The sequence below is a fragment of the Hyalella azteca genome, unplaced genomic scaffold, assembly GCF_000764305.2.
Source record: "Hyalella azteca isolate HAZT.00-mixed unplaced genomic scaffold, Hazt_2.0.2 contig13331, whole genome shotgun sequence".
In the NCBI taxonomy this organism is placed as follows: domain Eukaryota; kingdom Metazoa; phylum Arthropoda; class Malacostraca; order Amphipoda; family Hyalellidae; genus Hyalella; species Hyalella azteca.
The window spans coordinates 452,940-480,664 of NW_025943257.1; the positions used below are offsets into that span (position 1 = coordinate 452,940).

At 37.7% G+C, this 27,725-nt stretch overlaps 4 protein-coding genes across 12 annotated transcripts in view; 2 read left to right on the forward strand and 2 right to left on the reverse strand.

Annotated features, from left to right (window-relative positions):
- Positions 1–491: 491 nt before the first annotated feature.
- LOC108681695 lies at positions 492–4,937 on the forward strand. Its single transcript, XM_018170755.2, has 3 exons — positions 492–608; positions 1,344–1,419; positions 4,044–4,937. The coding sequence occupies exons 2-3, from the start codon at positions 1,407–1,409 to the stop codon at positions 4,598–4,600; spliced, it is 570 nt and encodes a 189-aa protein (XP_018026244.1). The 5' UTR covers positions 492–608; positions 1,344–1,406; the 3' UTR covers positions 4,601–4,937.
- A 94-nt stretch (positions 4,938–5,031) lies between these two features.
- On the reverse strand, positions 5,032–7,202 carry LOC108681694. The gene is made up of 2 exons (XM_018170754.2): positions 6,980–7,202; positions 5,032–5,957 (listed from the first exon to the last, which is right to left on the reverse strand). The coding sequence occupies exons 1-2, from the start codon at positions 7,003–7,005 to the stop codon at positions 5,585–5,587; spliced, it is 399 nt and encodes a 132-aa protein (XP_018026243.1). The 5' UTR covers positions 7,006–7,202; the 3' UTR covers positions 5,032–5,584.
- Positions 7,203–18,580: 11,378 nt separating this feature from the next.
- On the forward strand, positions 18,581–23,843 carry LOC108681700. Its single transcript, XM_018170761.2, has 5 exons — positions 18,581–18,665; positions 20,304–21,020; positions 21,389–21,554; positions 22,263–22,472; positions 22,759–23,843. The coding sequence occupies exons 2-5, from the start codon at positions 20,318–20,320 to the stop codon at positions 23,015–23,017; spliced, it is 1,338 nt and encodes a 445-aa protein (XP_018026250.1). The 5' UTR covers positions 18,581–18,665; positions 20,304–20,317; the 3' UTR covers positions 23,018–23,843.
- Positions 23,844–24,389: 546 nt separating this feature from the next.
- The window catches only part of LOC108681690 (alpha-2-macroglobulin), a 33,051-nt gene continuing 29,715 nt past the window's right edge, over positions 24,390–27,725 (reverse strand). For all 9 annotated transcript variants that reach the window (XM_018170740.2, XM_018170744.2, XM_018170745.2 and 6 more), the window contains exons 24-29: positions 27,390–27,681; positions 26,949–27,103; positions 26,572–26,682; positions 26,179–26,280; positions 25,538–25,945; positions 24,390–25,257 (exon numbers count right to left, since the gene is read on the reverse strand). In XM_018170740.2, the coding sequence (XP_018026229.1) occupies positions 25,081–25,257; positions 25,538–25,945; positions 26,179–26,280; positions 26,572–26,682; positions 26,949–27,103; positions 27,390–27,681 (1,245 nt within the window). In that variant the 3' untranslated portion in view covers positions 24,390–25,080. The remainder of the gene's footprint in view (positions 25,258–25,537; positions 25,946–26,178; positions 26,281–26,571; positions 26,683–26,948; positions 27,104–27,389; positions 27,682–27,725) is intronic.

Consider the following 27,725-nt stretch of genomic DNA (forward strand, 5'->3'; position numbering starts at 1 on the left):
TATAGTTATATGTACAAATATTAGGAATATATATCTAACATATTCAAATCAGATGCTGAGCCTTCAAATTTTTTATAGAGAATATTATGTGCGTAAGTAAAACAATACGTTTTGTGACTAAGTCATTTATTAAGTTACATTTTAACATGACTTGAAAGATTTGACGCGTAAAAAATTAAGGAAAAATTACACCTGAACATAATTCTGTCAACACTTCATTCTCATCCAAGCGTTCTGAGACGTTGACAAACTCTTGAAACTTCTCACTTGTTGGTCTAAAGATGGAGTGATATTCATACTGAACCGTACTGGCATGCAGAAGCCACGCTGCCAATGCACGTACAAGCAGTTTTTACTCCAAGTCAGAAAATTGTGTCATAGTTACTGAGAGAACATCCCGGATTCTAGGGTTAGACTTCGTAAACGGAACTGAAAGTAGCCAGTTTTTTAGTGACCCGGGCCGTCCAAATTGACGCGGGTTGGCGCTGGAGCATCAGGCTCGGCTAGCGGTTGCTATAGGGTCGTCGGTTGTAGCGGTGCGACACTCACTCCACGTCCGCTGCTGGTACAAGACGCATCGCTCCAGACCAGCTCCAGCACACAATTTTGTGAGTTGAGGCTCATTTATTGTGACTTTGATATCCTGCGGTTGTGTAACCTCGTCTTATGAGTTAATTTGAAATTGGATGAACATCAAATGCGTTTGTGTTACACCACTCCAAGGATAGTAGTGTCGAATAGCGGCATGTAGCCTCACGGTGTCATGCCTCACGGCATGTGGCCTAACGGTTTCATGTCGTATTTAAAAATTTGCTCCGTTAATAATTTCTTAATTCAGTATATGATGATTCAATGACGGTTTTATTTATGAGCCGCAATGTGCGTCCCGCAAGCTAGAACTACCCTCCTTAATTTTTTGAAAGATCGTTCTCGGATGCCGTTTGTTCAACGATGCCGAAAACTTTGGTGTCATCCGTGTTACTTACACAGTGCCTTATCATACAATGTAAATTCACTGTATAACAGAAAACAAAAGCTTGACATTATCAACCCTATTATATTTTATTTACATCATTATTTTTAATTAGAACACTTAAATATTTGTAGTTCGTCCAATTTTTTAGAAACGAATTATTCAACAAGAAAAAATAATATCGGTCAATGTAACTGGCTGAAAATAATTCCGAATATTAGTTATAACTTCATAATTAGTTAGTATGTATTTTAGTCTTTTCCGACGAATGTGTGAGTCTATTGTCTAGATTATACCAATTGATTCCTGTTTTGAATTAATCAAACGGCCAATCTTTAAACTATTAATTACATGCATTCATATTTTTCAGACAGAGTCAAATCCATCTGGACCCAGTTGTCAAATCTCGGCATTTCAACAGAAGATTTCAAAAATGAAAACCTTCGGTGAGTATCTTCAATAATCACCAGAAGCGCAAAATTCAATAATAATTGAAAAGAAGACGGAAAGGGCACTTACATGTTTATAGATATCGCTTCTTACTATATAATAGAATTTATGAACACAATTTTGGCTTGCAATCTTGTGCGTTCTTGCCAACAGAGTCGACACCGAGATATCCAATACGTGTCATGGAAGCTTTCTTTTCTCTCTTTCTCTGAAACACTGTGTCTCTATCTCCTAATTTCCTTAAGAAATTGCCCCATCAATCAATGGCAAACATCATACCCGGAAATGCAAAAGAGAAAGCTCTTGTCTAGTCATTGATTAAATTTCTCCTCTGAAGTGGCAGGGGAGACGTGGAGGTTAGTGGGGCAGTCTTGTACATGGGAGGTAATAACGGTGCACGAGTTAAAGCGGTGCAGCCTCGGGCTCATCTGCTAGCATGTCCCACTTAGCGCGCACCGTTGTCGCCTGGTGCCTCGCACTCTCTGCAGCATTCCAGACATGAGATCTCAACAGGCATGCTTGTAATAATAACAGAATTTAAAAGCAAAGAAAAGTCCACAAAAATTCATATCTTTATAGAAACGTTTTCTATAAAGATATGAATTTTTGTGGACTTTTCTTTGCTTTTAAATTCTTAGTTAATTTGCGATTTAAGCAAACATGTGATATAAATTCATTAATAATAACAGAATATGTCTTGTTTTAAATGAGGTTTACTCGGTGCCACAGAATGCGAAAATTTTATCATTATATTGTAATAACTGGCAACATTTTTAATGAATACAATTGCAGCAGATTCAACTTAGTGCCATTATAAGTCTATTCAAGTAAGTGAGTGCCTGGTTAAAAAAATGTCCGCTCCACAGCTCAACAAGATTAAGATTAAGATTAAGGACTCGCGTTTCCATAAAACTTCTTTATTTTCTAATCAATTTAAATGTAGAAATATTTTTACGAATTCTCATTGCTAATATTTCCTGCTATTTTTCTAGTAATTATTGTAAATTAATTAGTGCCTGGTGTGTACACTGAACAGTCTACCAATGATCTCTTGTAACATATTTTATGAAGTCCTTCTCATTGATTACATAAGAAACTATTCATCACATCACCTCACTGCAATTATTCCAGGTGCCATATTGAAGGACCCTATTACATCAATGCTCACTTATTTTAAGGTAATACTTTTTTTCTACTGGTATATGCTCTGGGACGACCGAACGTGACTACACAAATAAATGGTCGCCACCTAAGTAATTAAGCTCCAGGTAATCTGCAGTTACGCTTATCGGTACTAAACGAAAAAAAAACATTTAATAATATTCGAATTTCAAAATAAGAAAAGGCATCATTGATGCCTACTCAGTTATATTATCAATCTGCAGTTTTCCTCTATTACACGTGCTGGTAAATCACCTACATAGACCGAGAAGCTAGCGACAAGCTCCATCTCTTCATCCAGCACGTAGTGCAGCTATGATTTTTTTTCTACTCACAAGCCGGCCGGTTTACAAGACCGCATTGAGGTCGCTGGTCCGTTAGGCGGCAGGCGTGTTAATGGGCCTCGTGATGTGGCGACAGCTGCGTTCATATAAATTGACAACTATTTGGGACTAGGTAATAATTTTGCATTTAAATTTATCCATGAGGTTAATTCACTGTATGTATTTCGAGTTGAGGATGAATAAAGAATTGATTATATGGACAGGTTATAAATGTCAACGTGAGTTGAGGCCAATTTGTAAAATAAAAAAGAATTGTAAAATAATATATAAGAGACACAAAACATCAAACTAGATAAACTACGCAATTCCGCATAGGTAATGAACTGACTGTATTCATGAAGCAAAATGAGCCGCCGTGAGATTTCATGGAGCGGAACAAGTGCAGACTTGACAAGACTCTGTAGGTCATAAAATAATGAGCGTCATTATGTTATAGCGCGAGAATTTCATGCGGTGAGACACTTCAAGTGCGTCGCGTGCATTGATAGACTACTTTCTCTTCCAGGCTGTTGAGGTTTCCGTTTGAAGGGATGACCTATCTATAATGATTTAAATAGCATATGCCAAGTTGATACGTGGCATCGCGAAAAACTTAATTCGGTGAAATCATACTCATGATTTAAATTTTTTATCGCTTCGGGCACCATCACTTTAGCGTTGAGTTAGATATAGTAGATTATTATTGTTGTTTTATTTCACAAATACGTTTAAAGCATATATTATAATGCTGTTGAGAGATTTTTTAGTCTGATATCCACTTTTTCTTTCGTAAGACTTTATCAAAACGAACAAATACGTTCCAAATATTTACATTACGCGAATAAAATCCATTTTGTAATACCATTGTATTTTAACATATCGTTTGTAATTCTTGTATTAGTATATCAACAAATTAACCCGGCGTTACCGTTATCAAAATCCCTGGAGTCTGAGAATACTGATGTCCGTAATCCAATCAAAATAAATTGATTAATATTTTTAAAAGAAAGGTACTGTATCCAAATAAGTGCCTATTACAACCAGCATTAATAATTTAAAGCCCTACTTAAATTCCAGTTAGAAACAGCGCAATAAATCAACACATGCACGCTACAATTAAAGTATCGTTTTTACAGGTGCAACTGTACTGCTGCTGTCAGTCTGTGGCCATATGCTGCCCGGCGCTGAAGGCACGTTCTGCATATTCTCCTCGGCCCCTGAGTGCCGCAATTCCAACATCTATTCCTACTTCTCTGGCTTCGGCTCCCAGTCAAGATCTGGTCGCGCCTCCGTGTTCACCACGATCAGCTGCATCGCACACCAAGTGCCCAAGCTCCCTTCAGATTTCGATCAGCCTCTCTATCAGTATCTGTTCGAGACCTTCGCTCGCAACACCCATCTCTTGCCTCTCGGAGTTCCCATGCAGAGCAAGTCAGAAGATTTTGAAACAACAGCCAAGCTTGAGAAATGTCTCTGGGGAAAGATTGCTAACCGTGCGGGCACAGACGAAGAAAAATCTGATAATGAAATTGGCATCTCGGCCGAAACTAAAACTGAAGAGTCAGCCTACCAACAAATCTTTGCAAGCAGACAAGGCGGCTATGACACACTCACTGGCTTGACTTTACTCGGAAGCAAACTGATTGCAGCAATCGTTGGATACTCTATTTTCGCCCTCACTAGTGTCTCTTGATTTATTGGTCCAATGACCTGGCTTGATCGGAACGAAATTTGCGACTCTAATATTAAACAATTTACCTGATGATCTAATGGCATTGATATTTATCTTAGCATCGACATATTTATTTATTTATTTTCTGCTTATTTTAAGTTTTTTACGAATTGAAATTTTATGGATGAAAATTTTATTACACTGTTTCTTAGTACACGTCTCTGCTCCTATTTATTTAAGCTGCGTGATAAAAATGATCCTTCCTTGATTTGAATGTTGTATTTCTTTAGGCAAGAAATTGTTATTTTTGTTGTTTAGCGTGCTATGATATTAGCAGAATTAGAGATAATATATATGATACATTTTTAATTTTCCTTCAGGTAGCGCTGGGTTATTGTGGCTAATCAAAATCAAAAACTGAGGGTTTAATTTTTTAATAAATTTTAGTCCATTGATTTCACCAACACGAAATAATAAAAAAATATATTTAAAGATAAACTGATTTTAATCTGATCAATCTTCTGGATCATCTGTAGTAAGACATGAAGGCATGATGTATGAAATGTTTGGCATGAAGGCCAAACATTTTCTTCATAAGATGACAATCAAGTTCGACACTGATGGGGGATACATGATTCTCCAAACACATACATTTATTTCACTACCGCAGATTAGCGACTTAATAAACGCCTGCATATAATAAACTCCACAATTTTCAATGGCCAAAATTACCCTCAACTTGAAGTGCCTTACAAAACAATTAATACTACTTTTTGTTATTACATGACCCTAAAGTCGCGTCAGGAAAATAAAGGGACGAATACTAATGTTACCCACTTGAAACAAAATTCTTAGTTTCGTAGAGTGGCAAAATTACTACATCTAGGTTTCCATCAATCGTGGCAAGGGTTGAGAATGGAGAAATTGCTTTGGTGACTCCAGATCATGGTCAATCTTGGATCATGGTCAAATTGACCAATGACCATGGTGACTCATGGCCATTGGTCAATCTTCCTCAAGAGCCCACGTCGCTTGAGCGGCCGCCAACAGCCGCGTGACTTGCGACGACAGTTCGGCGACAGTTTCATTCTTTGGTTCGTTGGTGACGTCTTTTAAGAGCTTCCGACCGCCGGTGGTGCATGTGGCGAACTGAATGCAATCTTTCTTGATGATGCAGTAAAAGTAAATGTATGTTAAGAAAGTGCAAAATACACCAAATGCAAGTAGTGTAAACGGGTCTATGTACTTTGACATACCCCCATAACCACCATGACCTCCGTAAGAGACTTCCGAGTGACCATATTCCCCGTAGCCGCTACGACCTGCCGACTCTTGTTCCATCGCTGACCACGTGCCGTTGCCAGCCAAGTTCTGCCACCTGATGAAAGGAAGTTTGGTTAGTCCAATTTGAAAGATTAGACAGAATTTAGGAAGTTCTAAGCACTGAGGAATTCTGCAAGTGGCCAATTTCTTCATAGGAGCTCAACTATACTTGATTTTTTTTAAGTATGCCTCTAAAAAATATCTTGTCGAAATATATTGACCGTTGAAAAAAAAATTAAAAATATAACAAATTTTAATATTTAAAAATAAAATTAGAAATTCATTGACCATGTGTAACATCGGAAACTCCGGCCTCCTTAGAAGTGTGGTCTTTAAAAATTACTTTTTAAACTCACATTTTTTTATTGGGAACGAAAGAATATTATACGTTTAAAAATTACTTTTTAAAGACATCACTTCTAAAGAATCCAGTGTCTCAAATATTACATATGTAAAATAAATTTCTAATTTTATTTTCGAATAATAAAAAATTAATTTTTTATTTTTTTAATATATAATAAAAATTCAAAATTATTTATTCTGTCAATTGATTCATGCATTGCCTCCGACTTCACACAAGTATGCGGAATTTCAGATCAATTGGACAGGTAAAATTGTGTCAAATATCACTTATAAGATTTGTAGCTGACAAAATTATTTTTTTAATTTTTTAATATTGAAAAAAATTATTTTTTTAAATTATTCATTTTGTTAATTGATTCATGCATTGTCTTCAACTTTACGTAAGTGTGCAAAATTTCAGATCGATATGATATGATAAGTAGAAGTGTGTTAAATTTTGATTATAAGATTTGTGGCAGACAAACAAACAACAAGAAGTGAAGTTAAAGAGAAGTGTTGTAAATAGTTACCTGTGACTAACTGAATGAAAATTCGAGTTGTAAGACGATTCTGATTCAGACAGAAAAGTCTAAATCGCCAAGCGATTCTAAATTTATGAGATGAAAATTTTACTGTTTTTAAAAAAGTCAACAACAGTAAGATTATTGGAAGTTTGATATTAGTCTCATTCATTTCTAGAACTTTGTATGACAGAAATACAACTACAGAACTTACTGTTGAATTATGTCGACAAAAGACATTGTCAAGCGAAAAACTGTGTTGTAATGCTTTTATTTTCTTTTCTCTTTCGTTCAATTTTTTCTTGGCTCCCAGTTTCAGTGCCTTGAAAAGTACACGAATAAAATACGACGTATAGAATGAGTAGTTCTCCGACAAGGTTTTTCTTGGCTGACAGTTAATTCTATCTTCGTTTACTTCGTAATATCAATTTTAACGCAGTATTAATTATGAGTGGTTAATAAAACCAAGAAATTTCTTCAACATGCAGAGTTGGCAGAAATTTAATTGAAATCACATTCAATCATCATAATTTGCTTATATTGTCTAAATGTTAAACAATCAACTCGGCTAATGCTCTCTTCATCTAGGTATTCAATTTCTTACTAATTATATAATTATGCTTTAAAGCTCGGATCTCTCTCTGAACCATGAGGAATTTTTCCTTAGACAGAGACCAAAGGTACCCGTTAATATAAAATCAATCATAAGCTCAATTAATCAAGATAATGACAAGCGTACAATTACTTTTATTCGTGTTGAATACTAAGAGAAAATTTGACTAAATTTATTTAGTAAATTTATTTTATTTTATTTATGATTTATTTATCATCGATCTGATTTATTTGCCATCATCAGAAGTCTCTTCAGAGCTATTCACTATGTTAATCCGATGCGGACGGTGGCCACAACATTACTGCGGTAGAATTGAAGCGTATCGGCAATAAGCTCGTCTACAGCCCGTTTGACAAACAGAGTACGAAGACGTGCTAGGCTACGGTGATCTGGTATGCTAAGCAGGGCGCTTCTTTTCATTGTTGACATTCACCGGCAATATTTGACTTTAGACCGGAGGCATGCATTAAGGTATAGAGTAGCTCACGTTCGTGGCCACTAATACTGTTAAACGCTCCAATTATCCACATCACTAGTCTTTATTGTGTGCAACCATGTTCTCCTTCGCCAAAGCAAATAATACAAAGCTAAAACGCTCGAAGTTTCAAATCTTCAATATTCAACTGCTATTTACTTTTAACATAGTTTTTCATCTGACAAAGACCTAAACAGACCTATCTATCAAATTATTACACATGTCCATTGAACATTAAATCCATTGTGGATGTGTGAACCTGGTATATGAGATACACCTCATCGATGCCACTAAATTAAATCGATGTTTTGGATTATCCATAGCTTGAAAAATTCAAACATACGTTGCTTTGTTGTAAATTCTTATAGAATGTTTTTAAAAACTGAAAATCCGTTCGAAAATTTCTATTACACAATTTTTCCCGGTGAACGTTTTCCGCAAATTCAATGTGGATATTGTTATTTTTCCGGTTTATAATATTGTGTAAATGTTTTCAAAATTCAATTTATATTGATAGATTCCTAATTCTTTTTCAAAATACGTATTTCGAGCATCGTTGCTTTGAGATTTGGATTTTTTTCGAACAACCTTACAAACTGCAAACCAAATATCCTAGCTGCGTGGCCTGAGTCGAATTCTGAACTCATCGACGTTGGCTTCATCTGGAAGATTTTGAGCACTTTTTTCCCAATCATCGAGCGCTCCTGCCCAACAAGTCCTGATCCACATCCAGTAAACTCGACCCTGACCACCAGCCAATCTGACTAGGACCAATGCTGGTCATGACGTTATAATGAATGTAATTGTAGAGGAGGTACCCCAAGAAGATAGCAAAAGAGAATAATGCCAAGGTGCTGAAGAGGTCCAATGTTTTGTCATCGCCATACCTGCCATGGAGGAAACATTGTTTAACTCGTAAAGAAAACTTTTCTAACATATTGTATACAAACATGAGAAAATAATTATCTTTAAAAATTCTGGAAGACCATAAATGTTTTTCTTGTAAATCTACATATGAAGAAAGGGTTTTCTTACCGTTATATTGATGAGCGTTTAAATTAAATTAAGTTGAATTAAATTAGCCTTAAAGCCATATTTTGTTCAGTAAGGATTTTACAATTTCTCTTGAATTAGTTATTTGTTTATTAGTATTACTGACTTGAAAACTCAATTACCGCATTTACTGTTGCCCAACTTCTTATTCACTTTGAGATAAGAATTTTTCTCATAACTAATTATTGCAGGTGAAAACTAAACAAAATTTTGGAATCATGGAAAAATACAACCTTGAATTTAAGCAATTTGAAAATGAAAAACTAAACAATGGCGAAAATTAGGCGTTCTGAATTTTTGTCGAAAAAGTGTTGGCAATGGGAAAAAGCATGTCAGTAAGTGAAATTATGATGAGTTGAAAGGAATTAAAATTATTCATAAACACTGTCACCCGCACAAATCTCATCACAACAAATACATGTTCATTGTTCATACCCACGTCCACATGATGCACGTTTGACAGCCATCAAATTCTTGCTCCCAGGTACCAACGTCCTCATCAGGCCTTTACTCGTATCGTGATGTAGATCGTCTTCATGCGAAAATAATCTCATTGGCTGGACTACATGCGGTTGACTGCAAGTAAACGATCGGCAAGTTTTGTCAACATTTTTCAATTATACTTTTGATGCTATCCTAGTCTTAGAGTAATAATTGTAGTCGAGAAATTAAATCAATTTTAAATTAATTTTAATTTTGGGACCATGTTATTTCTCGAAACAAACGCTTTGCTCTGACCTAATTCTCAAGCTTCCTAAAGCTAAACTCAAGTCACTCCATTGCAATTGACCATACCTTTTATTGTTAAATATTTGTAGTGACTCCTTAACTGCTATATATGTTCCATGGTTCTTGTTTCCAGTAATGATGGTTGCGGAGCACCCGGAGAACATAACTAGCAAATGCAGTATACTGGATGCAGCTGAAAGTCTCGTCAGATCCTGTTATAAAAACTTCAAAAAGAGTATATTCGTAAAATTAAATTCAGAGTTGTACCGAAAATAGAAATAACTCCTTCGAATTGTTCAATGTAATTTCATCTACGGTAAAATTTATGTTTTTTCTCCTTGTTTAATTGCAATTTTTCTCGGTAGTAAAGTTTTGAGAAATGTAAGACATTATTAATAATGCATTATGGAAAGGTGTCACTTAGGAATATTACATTAAAAGTCTTATTTAAGCCAAGCCCATTGAAATGTCCAAAAGTTGAAAATGCTTTAATCATATTCAATCCCCGACGTAATCATTTTAGTGAAATATTTACTCACCATATTACAGTGCTTATTCGGAATTATACGACGTAGTAACTCTTTTTTAACTTATTAATTGGTGTTTATCAATAAAACGTTAGTATTTGTTGATCAGGAATCCTCGCAGGAGTTCAGCGGCATCTCTCAAATTATGAGCTAAATTAAACTGATGCGTTGATTTTGTACTCTAACGTTTAAAACTTATTACTAAAGCAAGCTAGGGAGAGATGACACTTGCACGACGAAACATGACCAACAGACGGAAGATCGCTCAAGAGACCTCGACTTGGCACCGCCAGAGGGCGACTCTAGCAGCGCATTGAACCTGTCGCGCTTATTGCATTCCTGGAGGCTCTCGATATAACGCACTGCCATGAACAGGTCAATGAAGTAATGAACGAACTGAACGAAAATTTATTACCATGAATGACATAATTTCCGCATCATAACATGATTTCTTATTAACGGAACGATTAATATTTATCGCCGTATTAATGAAAATATCGGGCAAACATCTGTTAATGTGGTACTATAGTGATACAGAGAAATAAATAAGCAAACAGAAGATAACCAAATTAACGAAGTATCAAAATAAATATTCCTAACATAATTAAATTTAGAAATGCTCATTGATGTATTAAATACTATATGTCCGTTTTTTTACAGGAATTACAGCAAAAGTATATGTACAGAGTTGAAATTAAGCGATCAGTTGTAATGCCATACAATGAAATTCCTTACTTGGAACTCAATTTAAGATTCCTCTGCATACGTCTACAACACGCGCATAATAAATTCAAATGGTCGGCGATTCCTTCAGTAATTTTCATCACAAAGATTTTTCCTTATCTAGAAATGTCTGAATTAAGCAACACTCCATCTGAGAGAGAGTGCAGCTTGTTATTGATGAACACACCTCTGTGGGCAAGTTCCCCGCTAGGCTCTGAAATTTCATCAAAAAGAGGGTTGATCACCCCAACAGCGGTTTCAAAATCTTCATTTCGATACGTCTTAATGCTATTTTGAAGTCTTTTGTTGAAAATAACCCTCTTGCTACGCTCATTATCTTCGTTGAATTTCAGTAATTCCTGGATCGTGATTGGAGCTACGCTAAGCTCTCTGTCTGCGTTTGGAGGCAACAGCAGTAAAGAAGATCTCACAGGCATCGAAATGTCATTTTTGCTCGGAAGATTTGTTCTATGCTGACGTCTGTGCAAAGCTTCAGACGGAAATTGTGACACTGAGGTAGATATGTTTATTGTTTTATTATATTGTGAGCGCAGTGCCGTGGGTGGTTCAGTAGACGTGTTTAAAACAGAAGTCTGAGGGAGTGTATACGTGGGGACCTCTAGAATTGGGAGAGTTGTAGCCGTTTCATCAGTTATTAAATTTTGTTTTCCATGATTGCTTTCTATTGACATTGTACGGGATTGAAGGTCATTTATAGGCAATTCGGTCAAATTTTTGAACACTTTCAGTTCCTTTATCTCCCTCAAAAGCGTAATCACCTTTTTTTTATCCTCTTCACTTAGAGGCACCCATTTGTTCCCTTGAGAAGTTTCTCCTTTACCGGTAATGGTATTGGTACCGAGGGTCCAAATATATTTAATTTTTCGGTATATTTCCAGAGCTCTGCGCAACAACTTGTTAATGCCAGTATCAGATGGATACTTTTTTAAAAGTCGATATGCGTTTAGAACAAACAATGCTAGATTGTTCTTCATATTAACAGTATGTTTTGCATTAATCGAGTTCAACATTTCATCTAAGTATTCTTCACTGATTCTATGTTCTGAATATATGATATCAGAAGTCGCCATAGGCCGAGGGTATGGCTTTAAATGTGACGATGCAGTAAAATTCTCATATTCGGAGGCAGCATCAACAAGAAATTTTAGTGTTTGTTCCACATGAGGATCAGGTCGAAGTTTTCTTTCTGGTGCTCCTCTGCCAGCAAAAGGATTATTAAGGCTGAATAAAATCATGGACGTGAGAGTGCCGAGAGCAGCTACCGCAGTTACTGTGAGGTATTCCTTAGTGCCGACCACAGGCTCGTCTTCTGAAGAAATCCTATCAGTGCTTGGCCATTTTTGTCTCCGATTCATGTTTCCCGAGACGTTAAGGTATTCTGTTGGCCACTCATTGCCTCGTCGATTCTCTGTATAATTTTTATATGCGATAGAATTAGATTTGGTCTCCTTGTTACCAAAGAATGATTTGGTTACATAATTGAACAGTCTACTAGGCCAGGACTGTTTATAAGACTTTTTCTTACTACTAAAGGAAGTTGATTTCTTCGCGTGCATAAACGATGAGTGGTCTGCGTAGTTTTCTTCTGTGACCTTCGGTTTAGAGTCATTAGCTTTTCTGTATCCTACGAGCCCTGATAGCTGGGGAAATTTACGTCTGACTTTAATACTGCGTGTCGTGATCTGATCGGTATGATATAAAATTGATTTTGGCCTTGCAGTTGTAGTTGTCGATGAAGTGGTTCTTCCTAAACGTGCTGAGTGTCCAACTTTAGGCGGTATTAATGCTGGAATTGCTAATGGAGACGCTGGCTTCCAGGGGCTTTTATCAAACGCCGTCAGTACTGGAAATGCTCTGTCTCTATTAATATGCAACCTCGTCATGGCCGTTCCTTTTTGTCGAAAATTAGAATTAATTGAATCGAGGGATTTGCTGGGAGAGTTGTTTAGCGCAGGTGCATACTCTTCTAGATTTCCATCTAGAGACATGGATAATGGAAGTTTACTTTGCTGCTCTTTCAAGTCTTGCCCTCCGTCAACTACCCTAAAAGCTGATCTAAATGTCGTTTCTCGTCTTTTAGAATCATTAGGCGACAAAAAATGTGTGCTGAAGAGATTCTCCCAACTTCCGTCTTGTGAGGCTTTCATGCTACCTTCTCCAAAATTATTTTCATCTCTTTGCGGGTCACTGATGGTATTTTTCTCGGTGTCATGCCAGTTCTGGCTATTTTGAGCAGTAATAATTTTGCCGCGAGCAAAGTTTGGCTCGGGCAGATACTTTGCCTCATTAAAAACGACCGGGTTGCTTCTTAGAGGATGTTGTGAAATTCTATTTTCCCATCTAAGTGCCGTCATATTTTTCCTCAGCCGATTACTCAAATTCACCAAATAATCAAGCGGATTTTCTTTTCTATAGTCTTCGTAAACTGGTAATGGCTCTTGCTTTAGCCACTGTTGTTTCAAATTGTCAAGGTTATTCGATTTACCAACAAGCGGCTCGTCGAAATTTGAGAAATTATCGCCAAATTGTGTGCTTGAATAAGTCCCAAACAAATTATCCTGCCTTTCAACCTTGAACTCAGTTTTCATATCTCCGTGGATGGAGTCTTTCATGTGGTGAATTACACTTTCTATTCCTGCTGGAGTAGCAGGAGATGTAACTGAGCGATATTCTTCTATAGGTTCGTCGTATCTATATACAATGTTCGGAGCTGTAAATGAATCGTAATCGGAATTTTCATGATGAGTGAAATGTCTCGACGAACTCTTTGATGAGACATGTTTAATATGAGGTATTGCAGCGTCAGGAGTTGTAAATTTTTTCGTTCGATAGGACTTTAACGGTTGATTTATAGATAAAATTCCACTAGAAGATGAACGAGTTGAAGGAGCATCGAGACTTTGAGAGGGCGTATAAGCAACGCGGTGTGAGTTTGCTGCAGATGAACCAAAATTTTCATGCCACATTGCCAAGAATTTTTCACTGCTATCTTCAGCTGATTCGTCCCGTACTTCCGTTAAAGCTGTAGACTGTTCATCAGCTTTGGCGCCGTGCACCCCAGCCTCATCTTGCGTTGAGTACTCAGGCACTACGAACGATTCTGTGACATCTGATGCAATTTCACCCCTTCGCTCTATTGGGAACATCGTCATAATATTGTTGCTGAAATCTTCAAAGGCATTTTTCAAGTCCGGAACGTGAGACTTTGATGTTTTCTTAAACTCCTGTGTAAACAGTTTAGGGGGGATTTTGTTCACACGTGTCACAGTCACTTTTTGTTTGCCAAAGTCAAGATCACTCGAATCAGAATGAACTTTAGAAATTTTCAGATCAACACGATTTACAGAACGGGGGGTTACTGTACCGGAGAGATCAAGACTCCGAACAGGCAGCGCACCATTTTGCGCTGGCATTTTGATTCCGTTTATGAACAAATGATCAAGAACCTCGCTGCGAGGTGACGCTGAAGACGAATGTAGGCTCTTTTGCGTCTGCAAAACCATTTTTGCAGTATTGGTGTCATTTTTACCAGCCTCAGCTCGATGAAAATTACTCCCGGGAAAAGATAGAGCTCTGGAATTCCGGAACGACTTCCATATTGGGACACCAATATTGGACAAATTAACTCGAGTAAGATTTTTTCGAGGCAGCTTTGTTTTGAAAGTTGGGCTCTGGGAGATGTTTTTCTGTAAATTTAAATTTCTTGATAGGATTTCATTCGGCTTTGCAGGTAACCAGCCCTGCGAGTGAAATTCAGGAGACGGGATGAACTTTGTCAAATTTTTTGAGAAATTAAAATGATGTTCTGAGGAGAAAACATTTTCTCCCGAAGATCTCATTTCCTCATCTAGCATAAGTTTGACTGTAGAGAATAGTTGCACTCTTTCTTCACTGTTGCGCAGCCTTCTTGACGTTATATTTGTTGCGTTATTATGATCATCAGAATAAATGGCATGAGTCGATGAAACGCCCACCGTTAGATAAAGCACTGTAAGAAGCCACATTTTCATCTGAAAAAAAGTATAACAATCAATAACAAAAAAATCAGTTGCAATGTTCTACATGCTTTTTAATTGCTATTACAGGACTATTTGAATAAAGGCGTCAAATAATTCGAAATAATGACGACTGTATTCTATAACTCACTCTTTAAATAATTTCAAGCTTCAAAATTTCAGCACATATTTTCTTAACAGCTCACACGATTATTATAAACATGGCAGTATTGACACAACTAAATCTTCCTAAAACTAAATTTAATCTTGATTCTCTCTATCTAACTCATTGTTTTGTTGGTGCCAAGCGGAATCGAAAAAAATGCAATTTCTTTAATTGCGTCAGGGAGAGAGTTTCCCCAGACATTATTTAGACACTTGCACTGAAATTTTGTAAGTTCAATTCATTTTGAATTGTTTAGTTTGTTGTTTGATATTAACTATTCGGCGTACTGAAGTCTTCAATAGCCGCGGAGCCAGCCAGTACATCCGGACTGAGAGCTCGCATAGCAATGTTCCGGTGGCGACGGAACATCAGTTGACATCACCACGCAGCTCGCCTAGATGCTCACTGGCGCACCGGAAGATCAGGGCTAGAGGGAAAAACTTGGTGCAACGTAAAAATGCATCTGTTGTAATTAACGACTGATTAATTTTAGCATCGTTGAACTAGGAACGCTCTTGTTAGACAACATGAATAAATTTAGTAAACGATTCATATTAGTATGATCAATAACTTAGCAAATTATATTTTTCAGTTATGTGTGACGCAAGTGATGTATTATAAATTTAGAGAAAGTTGTTAATATAATTAATTTAGAGAAATTTTAAGTAAATAGTTATTATATTAACACGTTGAGTTCGGCACGACGCACCAGTGGGTGGAAGAGTCTTTTTTTGTCGGACAAATTCCACAGTTTAGTTTTTTCCAATTGCGTTATTCGACACAAATTTATGATGGCAGTATTAGCTCATTAAATTTTAAAATGTTCGGAAATGAAGAAATTTTAATGGCCGTTTTTAGGCAATCTGCCAGCTCTGGTGGATCGTACCGTACATAACGTCTTAAATTTTAATTGCGGCCCTTCATATTATCCATATGTAAAATTATTTGTAGTAGCTATGAGTTGAAATTTACAGTATTTAAAAGTATTTCTGATCATTATCATTGTTATATATGTTGCTATAAGTCATAGAATTCACAGAGAAAGTGTCCTGGCAACGTGGGAATTCTCCCGCCCTCAATCCTGGTTCCCACGCTGCATGGAGCTGGTCATGCAGATGCGTTGAATATGCAAACCGATGAAAAGGGCAAGCTCAAATAAGTTTGTAAACGTAATTAAATTCAATTCCCTTAAATTTGCACATGAATTATAGTTTCTGAATGTCTTTTTTCATATAACTTTTCATCAAGAAACAATATCAACTTGTATTATGAACGTCGAGGAAAATGAAACTTCCTGGGAAAGATTGAGCTTAGCTGCGGATGTCTGTGTCAACACGAATGCATTCATCCGCTTAATCGTGGAATTAAATTCCGGAAAACAGAAGCGAAAAGAACCCTTGAGAGTTGCTTAGTGCCATAAATTACCTCGCTCACAAGAAAGTCCACAGGTTAATCTATGAAGAGCTTAATACGCCAATTTAACTTTGTCATTTAGTAAAATTAGATAAAATTTAGCTGCACAAATGCCGTAAAACCTAATTTCAGCACTGGACGCGTATCCGAGTAATTGATAAAAAACGAGGAAATTACCGACATTCAAAAAACATTTCATTCTAATCTAATCCTAATCTAATCCAGTTTTCACTCAGTCTTGCTTCAATTGACTACATTATTTGTTTTTTTTTCTAGTTGCGGCGTTTTTTCATGCATCCAAAAGTTTTGAATCACAGGAATTACAGCCAGTAAATTATTTCCTTATAGTTCGTTCCTCAAACCTTTTTAAACCAATTTGGCATCAAAATAGTCGAATTTCTTAAATCGCTTTTGAAAAACGCAAATTATAATCATTACTCTAAAGAAATAATAAAGAATTAATCCCTTTTTCAGATTTCGCAATGATTTTTTAAACGATAAAAACTACCTAGAACAAAAACACTATTATTTGGCTGCCTCAAAAATCAAGGTGACTTCTAATTTTCAAGACTTCTAGCACGTTGGACTAGAAGCATGCTCGAAACAAATATATTATTAAAGTTAAATTTAAAATATTGCACGACAATCGTTACATTCGCCTGAGATAGCGAATACTGTGCGTCTGGATAAGAAAAATGTAATGACACGCATGAGCACTTTTGTCGAGACTTAGCGTATTCGCTCACACCGCGTTGCGCAAAGGTTGAATCAGGCAATCAGGTGATAAAATCGCTGACAAAGAAACTAAAATTTAAGATTTCAACCTGGAAGGCTGAAGTAAAAATATTGCAAGAAACTGGAATTGTGAGCATGTATGTTACCAGTACACTAGCCAATCAGGTTAATGGGCTGATGGAGTCTATGCGTTGAATAACTTTAAACGTCAAGTTAAATATCGAATCTTCATCTCTTTGCCGACTGCTAAATTTTGGATAAAAAGCCTTTAAAAAATTGTCGAATTCCGTTACTTTTGAGATTTACCCATTTGAAGTTTAGGTATATCAGTTATGGATACTATCGACTTCAGTAACGTAGCATTCAAGTTGCAATCCATCAGACGGAATGCCCCCGTCTAAAAATATAAGTCCCCCATATCATTCTCAAGCGTTTATTCCTATATTTACTGTTATTCGGAGTACCGTACGTGTTTATCTGCATGCTGACTACGCGCATATTAATTCCACACCATATCAAAAATTGACATTCTGGTAGTATGAAGACCATCTGATTAAAATGTGTGAAATGAATTAACATGATGGATTATAATGAAATAAATAATTTCTTCATCTCTTGATTAAGATGTTCAAATATGATATGGATGTAAAACTCGGCTGCGTGACTGGGCAATGTCAGAGAACTTCATGAATGACAGACTGCGTGGTTTGAGAGGATCATTATTTAGCCAGCGGTGCAATCTCCAGCTCGCAAATCGTAAGATAGTTTATTCATTCAACACTAATGAAATCATGCATTCTATTAACCAAGATAACTTACAGAACATTCAAATCTTTAAAGAAAAAGTCAATTCTTTCAAATGAACACTAGAATGTACAATTATATATTCAACACTCGAAAAATATTTTCTAGGTCATCCTTGTCTGCCTCTATTTCTTTCTAAGAATTTATGTCTGGTCGTGAGCAATGCTAAGAATGGGTAAATTTTCCTTCGATTGTAGCCTGACCGAATAATTATTTGTTAATCGTACTGGGAAACAACAGTAAGATAGGAAAGTGTGCTCGCATAACACGGTTTTAGATTCAGTTCAAAATAGAACCTCGCAAAACATAAGGCACTTCATGATTTATAGTGATGATATTGAAGAAAATTACTCTCATGCGGCGTAATTATCTCAAACTGGACAACACTTCATGTCGTTACTCCTCCTGATTGAAATGAAAAATTCTAAGATTTCCATTTATAGGTCAACACAAATGATTGGGAGTCATCCAAGTATTAAGATGCGTTATTGTTGAGGAGTCGAATGCGAAGAAGGGTCTTCAGTGGCCGCGGTTTTCTAACTGTACCGTGCAGTGCCAGTCCGCTAGCCGGCTTGGCTTCAGTGTGAGAACAGCGCTTCTTGTGACCGTGTTGAGGTGCAGTCAAGACTTCGTCGTTGACATAGAGGTAAGATTATCAGAAATGTATTTGTCATTTACGTCGCTGTGAATGATTAGGACGATGTGTGTTTAGTTATGATATGGACCATTTCATTTTGTCAGAGTCGGACCTCTTGGAGCATGTTTTTTATTTTTTTTTTAGGTAAACGATGGAGAATTGCGCTTTTGACCCTTTAGAACAACCAATGCAATAGAAGAGACAACAGAGCTTTAGATTTTCAAACAGTATCTTTAACATATTTTAATAATATATACGAAATCACCGTTGCTCTTTTACATCAAGCATTGAATCGCATAATGAAATATTAACTTTAACTTACCTCGCATTCAAAAGAACTTATCAACCATCATTCATGTCATCATTTGATTGAATTACTACCACATTAAGAATTCAACAGCATTTATGCTACTGTCTTACAAAAAATCACACTATTTGTGCTCACATTCACTCCAGTGAGTGTATTGTTGCACGGACGATTCTCACGCATGGGTTATGGGACAAAGTTCATTTTTCATTTAAAATATTTTTCTAATGTTATATAGTGAAAATATCTTCCTTTCAATCATTTTACTGGATTTATGATGTCCAGAGAAGTATATTCCAGGCAAAAGGAAAAAGTTATCCTAGAAAATTCTCCCATCTAAGATGTATTTAGCATTATTTTGTAAGAAGACGCCGCGACACTTGAAAACATTTCACTGCATTAAGGAATGAAGAACAAAATGATATATGATGATCTATTATTTATCTTTTTACTTATCGGATTCATTAGTAATCAAATGAAAACCACTCCTAGACTTCATTTATTATTTGTTACTTATTGTATTGTTTTTAAACTAAAGCAAACGCATTCCATGTAAAACGTTGTCATCGATGGAGGTGTTCAACGTATGTCAGCTTAACCTGAACAATTTCATGCAAGATCTCACGTGGCGTACTACTAGAAGTTGTTTGAGATGTTGTCAGCGAGAAATGATGTACCCTAGCGACAATATTGTTCAGCATTCGCTGCATCTGTTATAGCATTTAGTAGAACAATATTATTTATTGTTTGTGTGAATGAGTTTATTTTTAATATACAAAACTTTCTAGCGCTGGCTTTGAGACCATTAGCTTTATAATTTGTTTGGTCTATCGAATTTACGGGGCGTACGCCCGACGCGCGGCGAAGCCTTTGCGAGGTGTTTGTATTGAACGTTATTTCGTGCCCTGCAGCGCTATAGTCCACAACACCTGCACTGAAAGGTGTAACGGTTCCAATAGGTGTGCGCTATGGGAAGCATCTGTGTACCGCACGAATGCACTTCGTGACTCATTGACGGTCCAACGAAGCTGAGCTCATTTTAGATCGTGAAGATGCCTAGTGAAGCTAAATAATATCACATAAATTTACGTCAAATTAATTTATTATTTTACATCTTACAGCTCTTAATGATAAAATATTGAAATATTTTATTTGTCTGGATTAAATTTAGTGCGGTTTTTACGAGATAGGATTGAGTTACGAATATTCCAGTTATGGTGTTACGATGTTATTTGAGTTTCGAGTGGTGTCTTCCAAACAATAAAAGTGCGTGTAAAACTTATCTCTTGACAAACAATTTCGTTATTAATGAAAACTGTGTTTTTACATCTTTCACGCAGGAAAAAATACCACCATGTACCGAATGCTCGTCGCGATTTTCTTCCCGCTTATGGCCCTTTCGTCGGCAGCGATGGCGTCTTTAGAGCATCAACCTGAGCCACTGTCAATTTTTCAAGACACAAACACGTTCTATAAAATAAAACCTGATACCTCCATCCGAGAGCAGCATTCACACCAGTACTTCCCAACCAATAAATTCGACGACGAAGAGTACTATTACAGCGAAGATGTTACCCATCATCTAGATGAATTCAAAGAAGAAGACTATACTGAGGTAACAGTACCTTACGTTGAATCCAATACTGTAGAGAATAATACCAATGAATCAATTGAAGCTTCCAGAAACGAAGGTTACATGAGTTACCTTCCCTCGCTTCCGGACGTGGCTTCAAACTGGAAGACCACATTGATAACCCTCATAGACACTGTCCACAAGGCCACAAAGATTTACCAAAGCAAACGACAAGAACTATCGGCAAATCTTGATGGAAATAAAACAGACCGAGCCTCCAAATCTCACAGCTCAGTGCCAACTTCTTTGGTAAGTTTGATTTTGAACCCACGGTCGTTCGACGAGCTGGTAGAAGTCGGCCGATCGGCGCATTCTGAAGACGAAGTTCTGGAAGGCCTTGCCTCAGTGGTGCTTAAAGCCGAAGGGCGCTACGGATCTTCCCTAACTCTGGACCCCGTTACAGTCATTGCACTTCTAACTCTAGGTGAGCAATCGCTTGGCTATTTAACTCCCTATATGTGAAGTACAATTGCTGTTTCGTACGTCTTTTCCGCTGTGTCGTAGAAAATAGTGATATTTAATAAATTATGTTTGATATGAGTGTTCGATTCATTATCGGTTTCTTAAATATTTAAAATGCTCATTAAATAAATGGAATGATTCGTTTTAGTGATTTAAGATCTACGTGTTCTAGATTTAAAAAGACTTCCCCGAAGTATTTAGCTTGTTAATTTAATATTGTATTGAACAATCTTAAACCTTTTGATTTCAAAAAATTGTATCCCTAATTTAATAATTGCCAGAATTGATTAGATTTAGATTGCCCGAGCGTAATTATCGCTTTATTTGCAGCGGCTTACCTCATTAGAGCTGTGTACCAAATCCTCATCACGAATAACAACGGACGAAGTTTAGACTACGAATATCCTTCACAGCTGCACGCCGCTCTCGCTGGGCCTGCTGCACCAGAGAAGCTCGCACAGATCGCGGAGTTCATCACGCGGTACGACCATACTAGGTGAGCCACGCCATGCACGGTTAAGGTAACATAACTAGTTATCTTACACGGGAGCAGATTAGTTGGTTCCTGAATGAAAAATGTTATGTTATTCGGTTATTTGACTAGCAGTGTAAAAAAATCTATTAAGAACAATGGGCAATCAATTAGTTCAAGAATTGTCACTGAAAAGTCTGCTTCGCGTTTGCTGCATAGTGATTAGTGATTGCTTATACATAGAGGTACATATAATCACCCTCTCTAAATTCTTAGCCAACGTAGTAAGCGTGTTAAATTTTATTCACAGAATTGTTGGATTGCCTATACTGCATGGGATATGTAGAAGGGATAAAGCTTCATCATTCCTTTGTGATCAATGACCATAATGTCAAATGGTGGCGTTCTTTAGGCCCTGGAAAGGCTGTAATCCTACTCCGAGCAGTACTTCTATTGTCTTAATTAAGCAGCCATATAAAACGCCAGACGTCATCCGTTTTCAGATTTGCCATTTTAGATAAATACCAGTTACTCAAAATCTTCCACTATTGCATTGAATTTAATTCATAGATCTGAAGTTTTAAAAATAAACTGTAATATATACATAAATATGTATATTTTAACCCAAACTACATCTTAAAATTGTAATTTGCTAAGAATATCCAAAGGATAATAATGGTTCTCCATTACTTATTGTTCTGCAATTGTTAACTGATGCATATTTACTACTAGACACGCCAGATCGCCAGAAGAAGACCAACAAATCAACAGCCTTGACATCGTCGACGCGGTGGCCAACAACAGCGTCTTATCGGCGCCGGGCAGCGTAGCGGCGCTGTTAAAACTCGGCCGCGAGGGCCACGACGGCTGCGTGCGACTGTACACCTGTGAGCATCTCGGCACCAAGAGCGTCTTTAGCTACAGTTTCGACCAATTCATCATGTGAGTATTGATAGCTAGACCTTTGCACTGCCCAGTAAAATCCTATGTTCGACGCACGCTCATATTTATAAATACGTTAAATGCGTGGAGTGATTTTGAAGATAAATAATGTTATCCGTGGAGCTTGCCCAAAGATATTTATATTTTCAACCATTAGCCTCGATAAATGTCATAAAAGCTAGTAAACAGTTACCATATTAAATACCTAACACTGAAAATAACACTACAATGTGCTAGAATGATAGCTAATTGTTTGCTGGATAAATTTGTTTCGCACTCCGAACAGCGCTGGCATGGGGCTCTACTTGAGCCCCACGGACAGATGGTCCTGGCCGGACCCAGCGGACTATCTCGCCGGGCCCGTCGACCATTGCGCCAGCTACAGAGGGCAGTGCAAGCAAGAGGCGATGACAGAAGCTGTGCACATGAGAGATCTGTTCACTCAGACGTTCACGAAGCTGTTCCACTTCCTTGCGACTGCTCGAAAAGCGCGGAGACAGAGTTCCGCGAGGCAAGCTTCGGCGCCCTCAAATTCAGATAATTAAGACTTTGCTGTAATTTTGGCACGGTATTTATTTGAAATATTTATTCCTATGCCTGAAATCACTAGACCTTCATCTAGCAAGGCAACCAGAGTGTCTTCCTACAACCAATGTTATCCTATATCGAAAAAAAATTTTGTCGCAAAACTTCCTGCGTGCGCTAAATGCATGGTTCAGCCTTCTATTTTATGAGCTCTTAGGTTTACGTAAAGTCTTCGAAAATTTAATTATGATCTGGCGTTAAGTGACTAATGAAAGAAAGATAAAATATATAGAGCCAATTGGAAGTGATGGACATGTTCGATCATCAAATAGAAGCAAAAAGGTCGATCGGGTCGTTCCGTTTGAGTTTCCATCGAACCCGTAGATCTCGTACAAAGACTTCGGATCAACTAAATACGCTAAAAATACTAATTCGCCACCTTATATCAAAAGCAATCATCGGACAGCAAATTCAATATTCAACTCGATCCAACCATGACACTTCATCCGTAATGCATAGGTATCTCGCTTTCAACATTAATATGGGCATTTTTGTACGTTGAGCTAGGCATAAACGTTAATAATTATAATCTGTAAGTGTGCTAAACCTTGCGCTATCTTGCCAAGAAATTATGTCCAAACACGCAAATTCCGCGAATTTCGTTCCGGCCACAAAAATTTCTCTTATCAGTAAACGCAAGAAATAAATGATGCTAATTTGCTTTCAAGTACACGTCATCACACGGCGAAGCAAAGTGACCCAGGGCAGGGTGGTCCAATGGTTACAGTTCCGAGTCCCAAGATTGGCGCAGAGAGGCGCGGGTTCGATCCCAGCTCTGTGCGCCAGTTTCTGGTCAGAATCGGCAAGGAGGCCGGGCGGTTAAGCACAGCAGAATTTGAATCAGTGAGTTGTGAGTTCGAGACCGCAACATGCTGTGGATGTTCTGCGATGTTAAGAATCGGCAACAGGCTTATGGCCTAATAAACGCTGAAACCGTTATTATTATTATAAAGTGGTTTTCTCCAGTTCTTTTATTTTGACTGGATTGAAAGTCCAAACTTTCAATTCTACAACGAAAATGTTTAAAATCTATGGGATGTGTATTGCTTGTTAATTTTTCTGTATGGGCAAAGAAATAAAATCTGAACAACAGTTTTTTCCAACCCCAAAGTTGCATGAAATTATACCTGAATAATTGAAAAAAATTATATTGGAGTGGTGGGCATGGGACAGGGTTAAACGGTTATACATTGCATCTTCCATTTGATTTCATTCTTGGTCGCCAGAGAAGTAGTTGCCAAAGAAATAGGCTCTAAGAATTTGTTATAAAAATGTGAAAAATGTAACGCACGTGAATCCTTATGTTCAAATTCCCCAGGAAAATAATAGAAGTTTATAATACGAACTTTACTCAGAAAATATAACCGCCCAGCGACTGAGAAAGTATGTAGATAGTCCGATTATTTTACTGCGCTATAGATTTTATGCAAGGAGAAGAATTGAGGAAATATAATGCAGAAGTTTTGAAACTATGCGATATGAATGTGACACTTCCAAAACGAAAAATTAAGGTAACACAAACGACGTCCGGTAAAATTAAAATTACAGCTTAGATCTAGCTAACGTTGTATGAAATGAAGATGGTGTCGTTGTGTATTATTAGATTTAACTCCACTTCTAAATTTCTATTTTTATAGTCGAATATGAAGAACTAATTCCGAATTGTATCAAGTGGCAAACAAATATATCAAGACCAAATCGCAAGCTTCAGAAATTGTTTTTAAATAGAACTCGTGAAAAAAAAATAATAATTCCAGATAAGTAAGTAAATACTTGGGGAAAACAAATGACGCACCCAACACTGCACTAATAAAAAACTACCGCGATTAAACGAAAAAATCTGCTACACATGATAGGCAAACGTCTGAAAATTTGTCATGCAAAATGTTACATAAATCGTCGTTTCAACTTCGACCCTGTTCAATTTTCCAGTAAGATTATATTGATATAAGCGAAGCGTTAACAAACCTAAAGACTTCTACATTAGGTGAGTTTGAGTTTACTGCGGCAACTGTCAAGTTTACTACGGCAACTTGTCAAGCTCGTCAAGAAGGCCGTCGAGGGGCGCATTTTGGTCAGTAACCGCAGCGGCGTCAGCGGCGCCGTTGGCCGCCTCCTCTGGTACGATGTCGTCCACCCAGACGGGATCCACGACAATCGGGGGATTGTTACACGACCATTGCCTCTCAAACTCGTACGTCTGTGAATAAAATAACTAGTTATTTGAACGACCATATCCCCAGTATGCTCGGCACTCAAAGTTAAAACATTAATAAAGCATAACTCGTAGCCTCATCAAGTATCTAGATTGAAGATAAATTGCAGGTACAGGCACCCAATATAATCTACTTCAACCTAGTCTGTGCACCTAAACATTATGAAGTACTTGAGTACAGGTACATAACTAAGAATGGAGTTGTAGTAACACTTCCCTAATATTAGCTTGGTTTCTCAATGTTAAATGCAAAGGCGAAACTCACTTCGCTGACGACGAGTTCCGGCTCGTAGTAATCGTACACTTTGACAGTGCCTGCCTTGGCGTTCTCAACCTCAGCTTCTCGGATCGCAGTGAATTCCACACAAGTTTCTTGGGCAGAGAATTGATCGATATAGAAGAGGACCTTGCTACCATCAACCTCGTATCGCTTGATGACACCAGTGCCATAACCGACAATACGCTTCAGGTCTTTCTTATCAGGAATATAACCCGACACGAGCGTTACTTCGATGACGGCCATGTTGGACTCGAGGTCGTTGAGGAGGTAAGAAGCGCAGGCTTTGATCTTGTTTGCATCGCATTTTTTAGCGTCATAATCAATGCTTGTAGACACGCTCAGGGTAAAGGCTTCGCTGGGCAGGGGTTCTCGGACATTGTAGCGCACCACAGCCTGACGACGAATCAAGAAGACTAACATATTAATTGTTAACCAAATTTCCTAAATATCAATTATTCCGTGCGGAGGCTATTAACATGTTGATGTATTGACATGTTGACCAAATCATTAACATGTAACACACGTTCAATAAAATCATCAACACCTTCATAACGCGGCATTTTTAGCCCTAATTTTTCCAATGTTACGTACATAAAGCATGGAAATGTGAAAAACAAACGACTCACCTGGACGAGAGAGCATCCAGTGCCGGCCAGGTCCAGAGTAACCGTGTTCGGCACCACGTCCACTTCTGCGCGCTGTGTCAGCAGCTTGTTTTTCTCAGTCACCTGCACACAAGTAAGTAACGTGCATCAATTCCATGAAATAAATTGCGTACCTTCATCCAGTTACAAATGAACACCACCGAAAATTTGTATTAACTTCCACGGAAAATATTTTATCATAGAAAAAATATTGGTATGGTTCAAAAATCTAAAAAATTGAGAACCCAGTGTTCAATACCTGGAAAGGGATTATATGTTATATGTTATGCCGTCATGCAATGAACAGGGGTACGCAGTTCACGAAATTGAAAAGATTTTGATCGAAAAAAAAAACACGAGATTCATCAAACTAACTTTGAACTGAGCGCTGAGGCCTTGGCCAACAGCGGTGATGCTGAGATCGAGAGGCTCCTGAGTCTGATGGCTTTCGTAGAGTGCCAGAGCTTGGAGGGCCAGCACGGTGTCCTGGAAAACATAGAATCCTTGAGTAAGAAGGGAAATAACTCATGTATCCCAAAAAGACCAAAAATAGTTCGGCAATAATAGATGAGGCTATAATACGAGCACGTGTCGATGAGGTATTCATTGAAAAAATCGTTGCAGTCCGCTTGATTGCATTTGAACCGAAGCAATTAGAGTTCACAAGTAAGGTAAATCAGGAGTTTAACTTCGATTGGAAAGTATTTTGTCCATAAAAACAAACAAACAGTAGACAGAAAAAAAAAACTAACCTGAGTTGAAACAAATCCACCTTGGCTATTCCGCATAGAAGAAATCCATTTGACGATTTGTGGGCCCAAATCCTGAGCCTGCGGCACATCAGCGTTCAGCATCGCCAGAAGAGCGTAGCTCGTCGTCTCAACCGCGAGCGCAGCGTTATCCTTGCCTGTCGATACCAAATTAGTACACACGGACTTACAAAATTAATCTTGTTGTAAAAAAAATCTGAAAGACGTGGCACGAAAAATACATAAGTCGCATACATTTGAAACACATACACAACAGCATACACAACACAAAATACACAACAGCTTCTCAAACAGACTCAGAGCAATAATAGTTCTCTCAACCAGTAAAGTTTGGGTTCCGTCTGTATATTTTAACCGAGCGAATAAATGTCGACAATCTCCACCAACCAATGCACAAGAATATGTCGACCAATTTATCCTCACCGTTCAGGCCTTTCATGTCCCAGAAAACTCCAGCAGAGTTCTGCGTAGATTTGGCAATGAGGTCTGTAATAACTGCTTCGGTCTGAGGCAAGCGTGCCAAACTGTATGCATAAGCTTTGAGCGCCAGCAAGTAAACGTCAGAAGCACCCTTCGTGTTGGCAGCCGTCGCGGCTTCGATGCAAGTCACGGCCTCTGCAATGGCCTTGCCGGTAGGCTCTTCGCCAGCTTCCAAAAGAGCTGCCATTACGTAGGCCGACAACACGTCAGCGGCACCACCCTCAGCCAGGCCTCCCTGCACAAACCAACATTTTGGCCACCATCCAATACGCATTACCG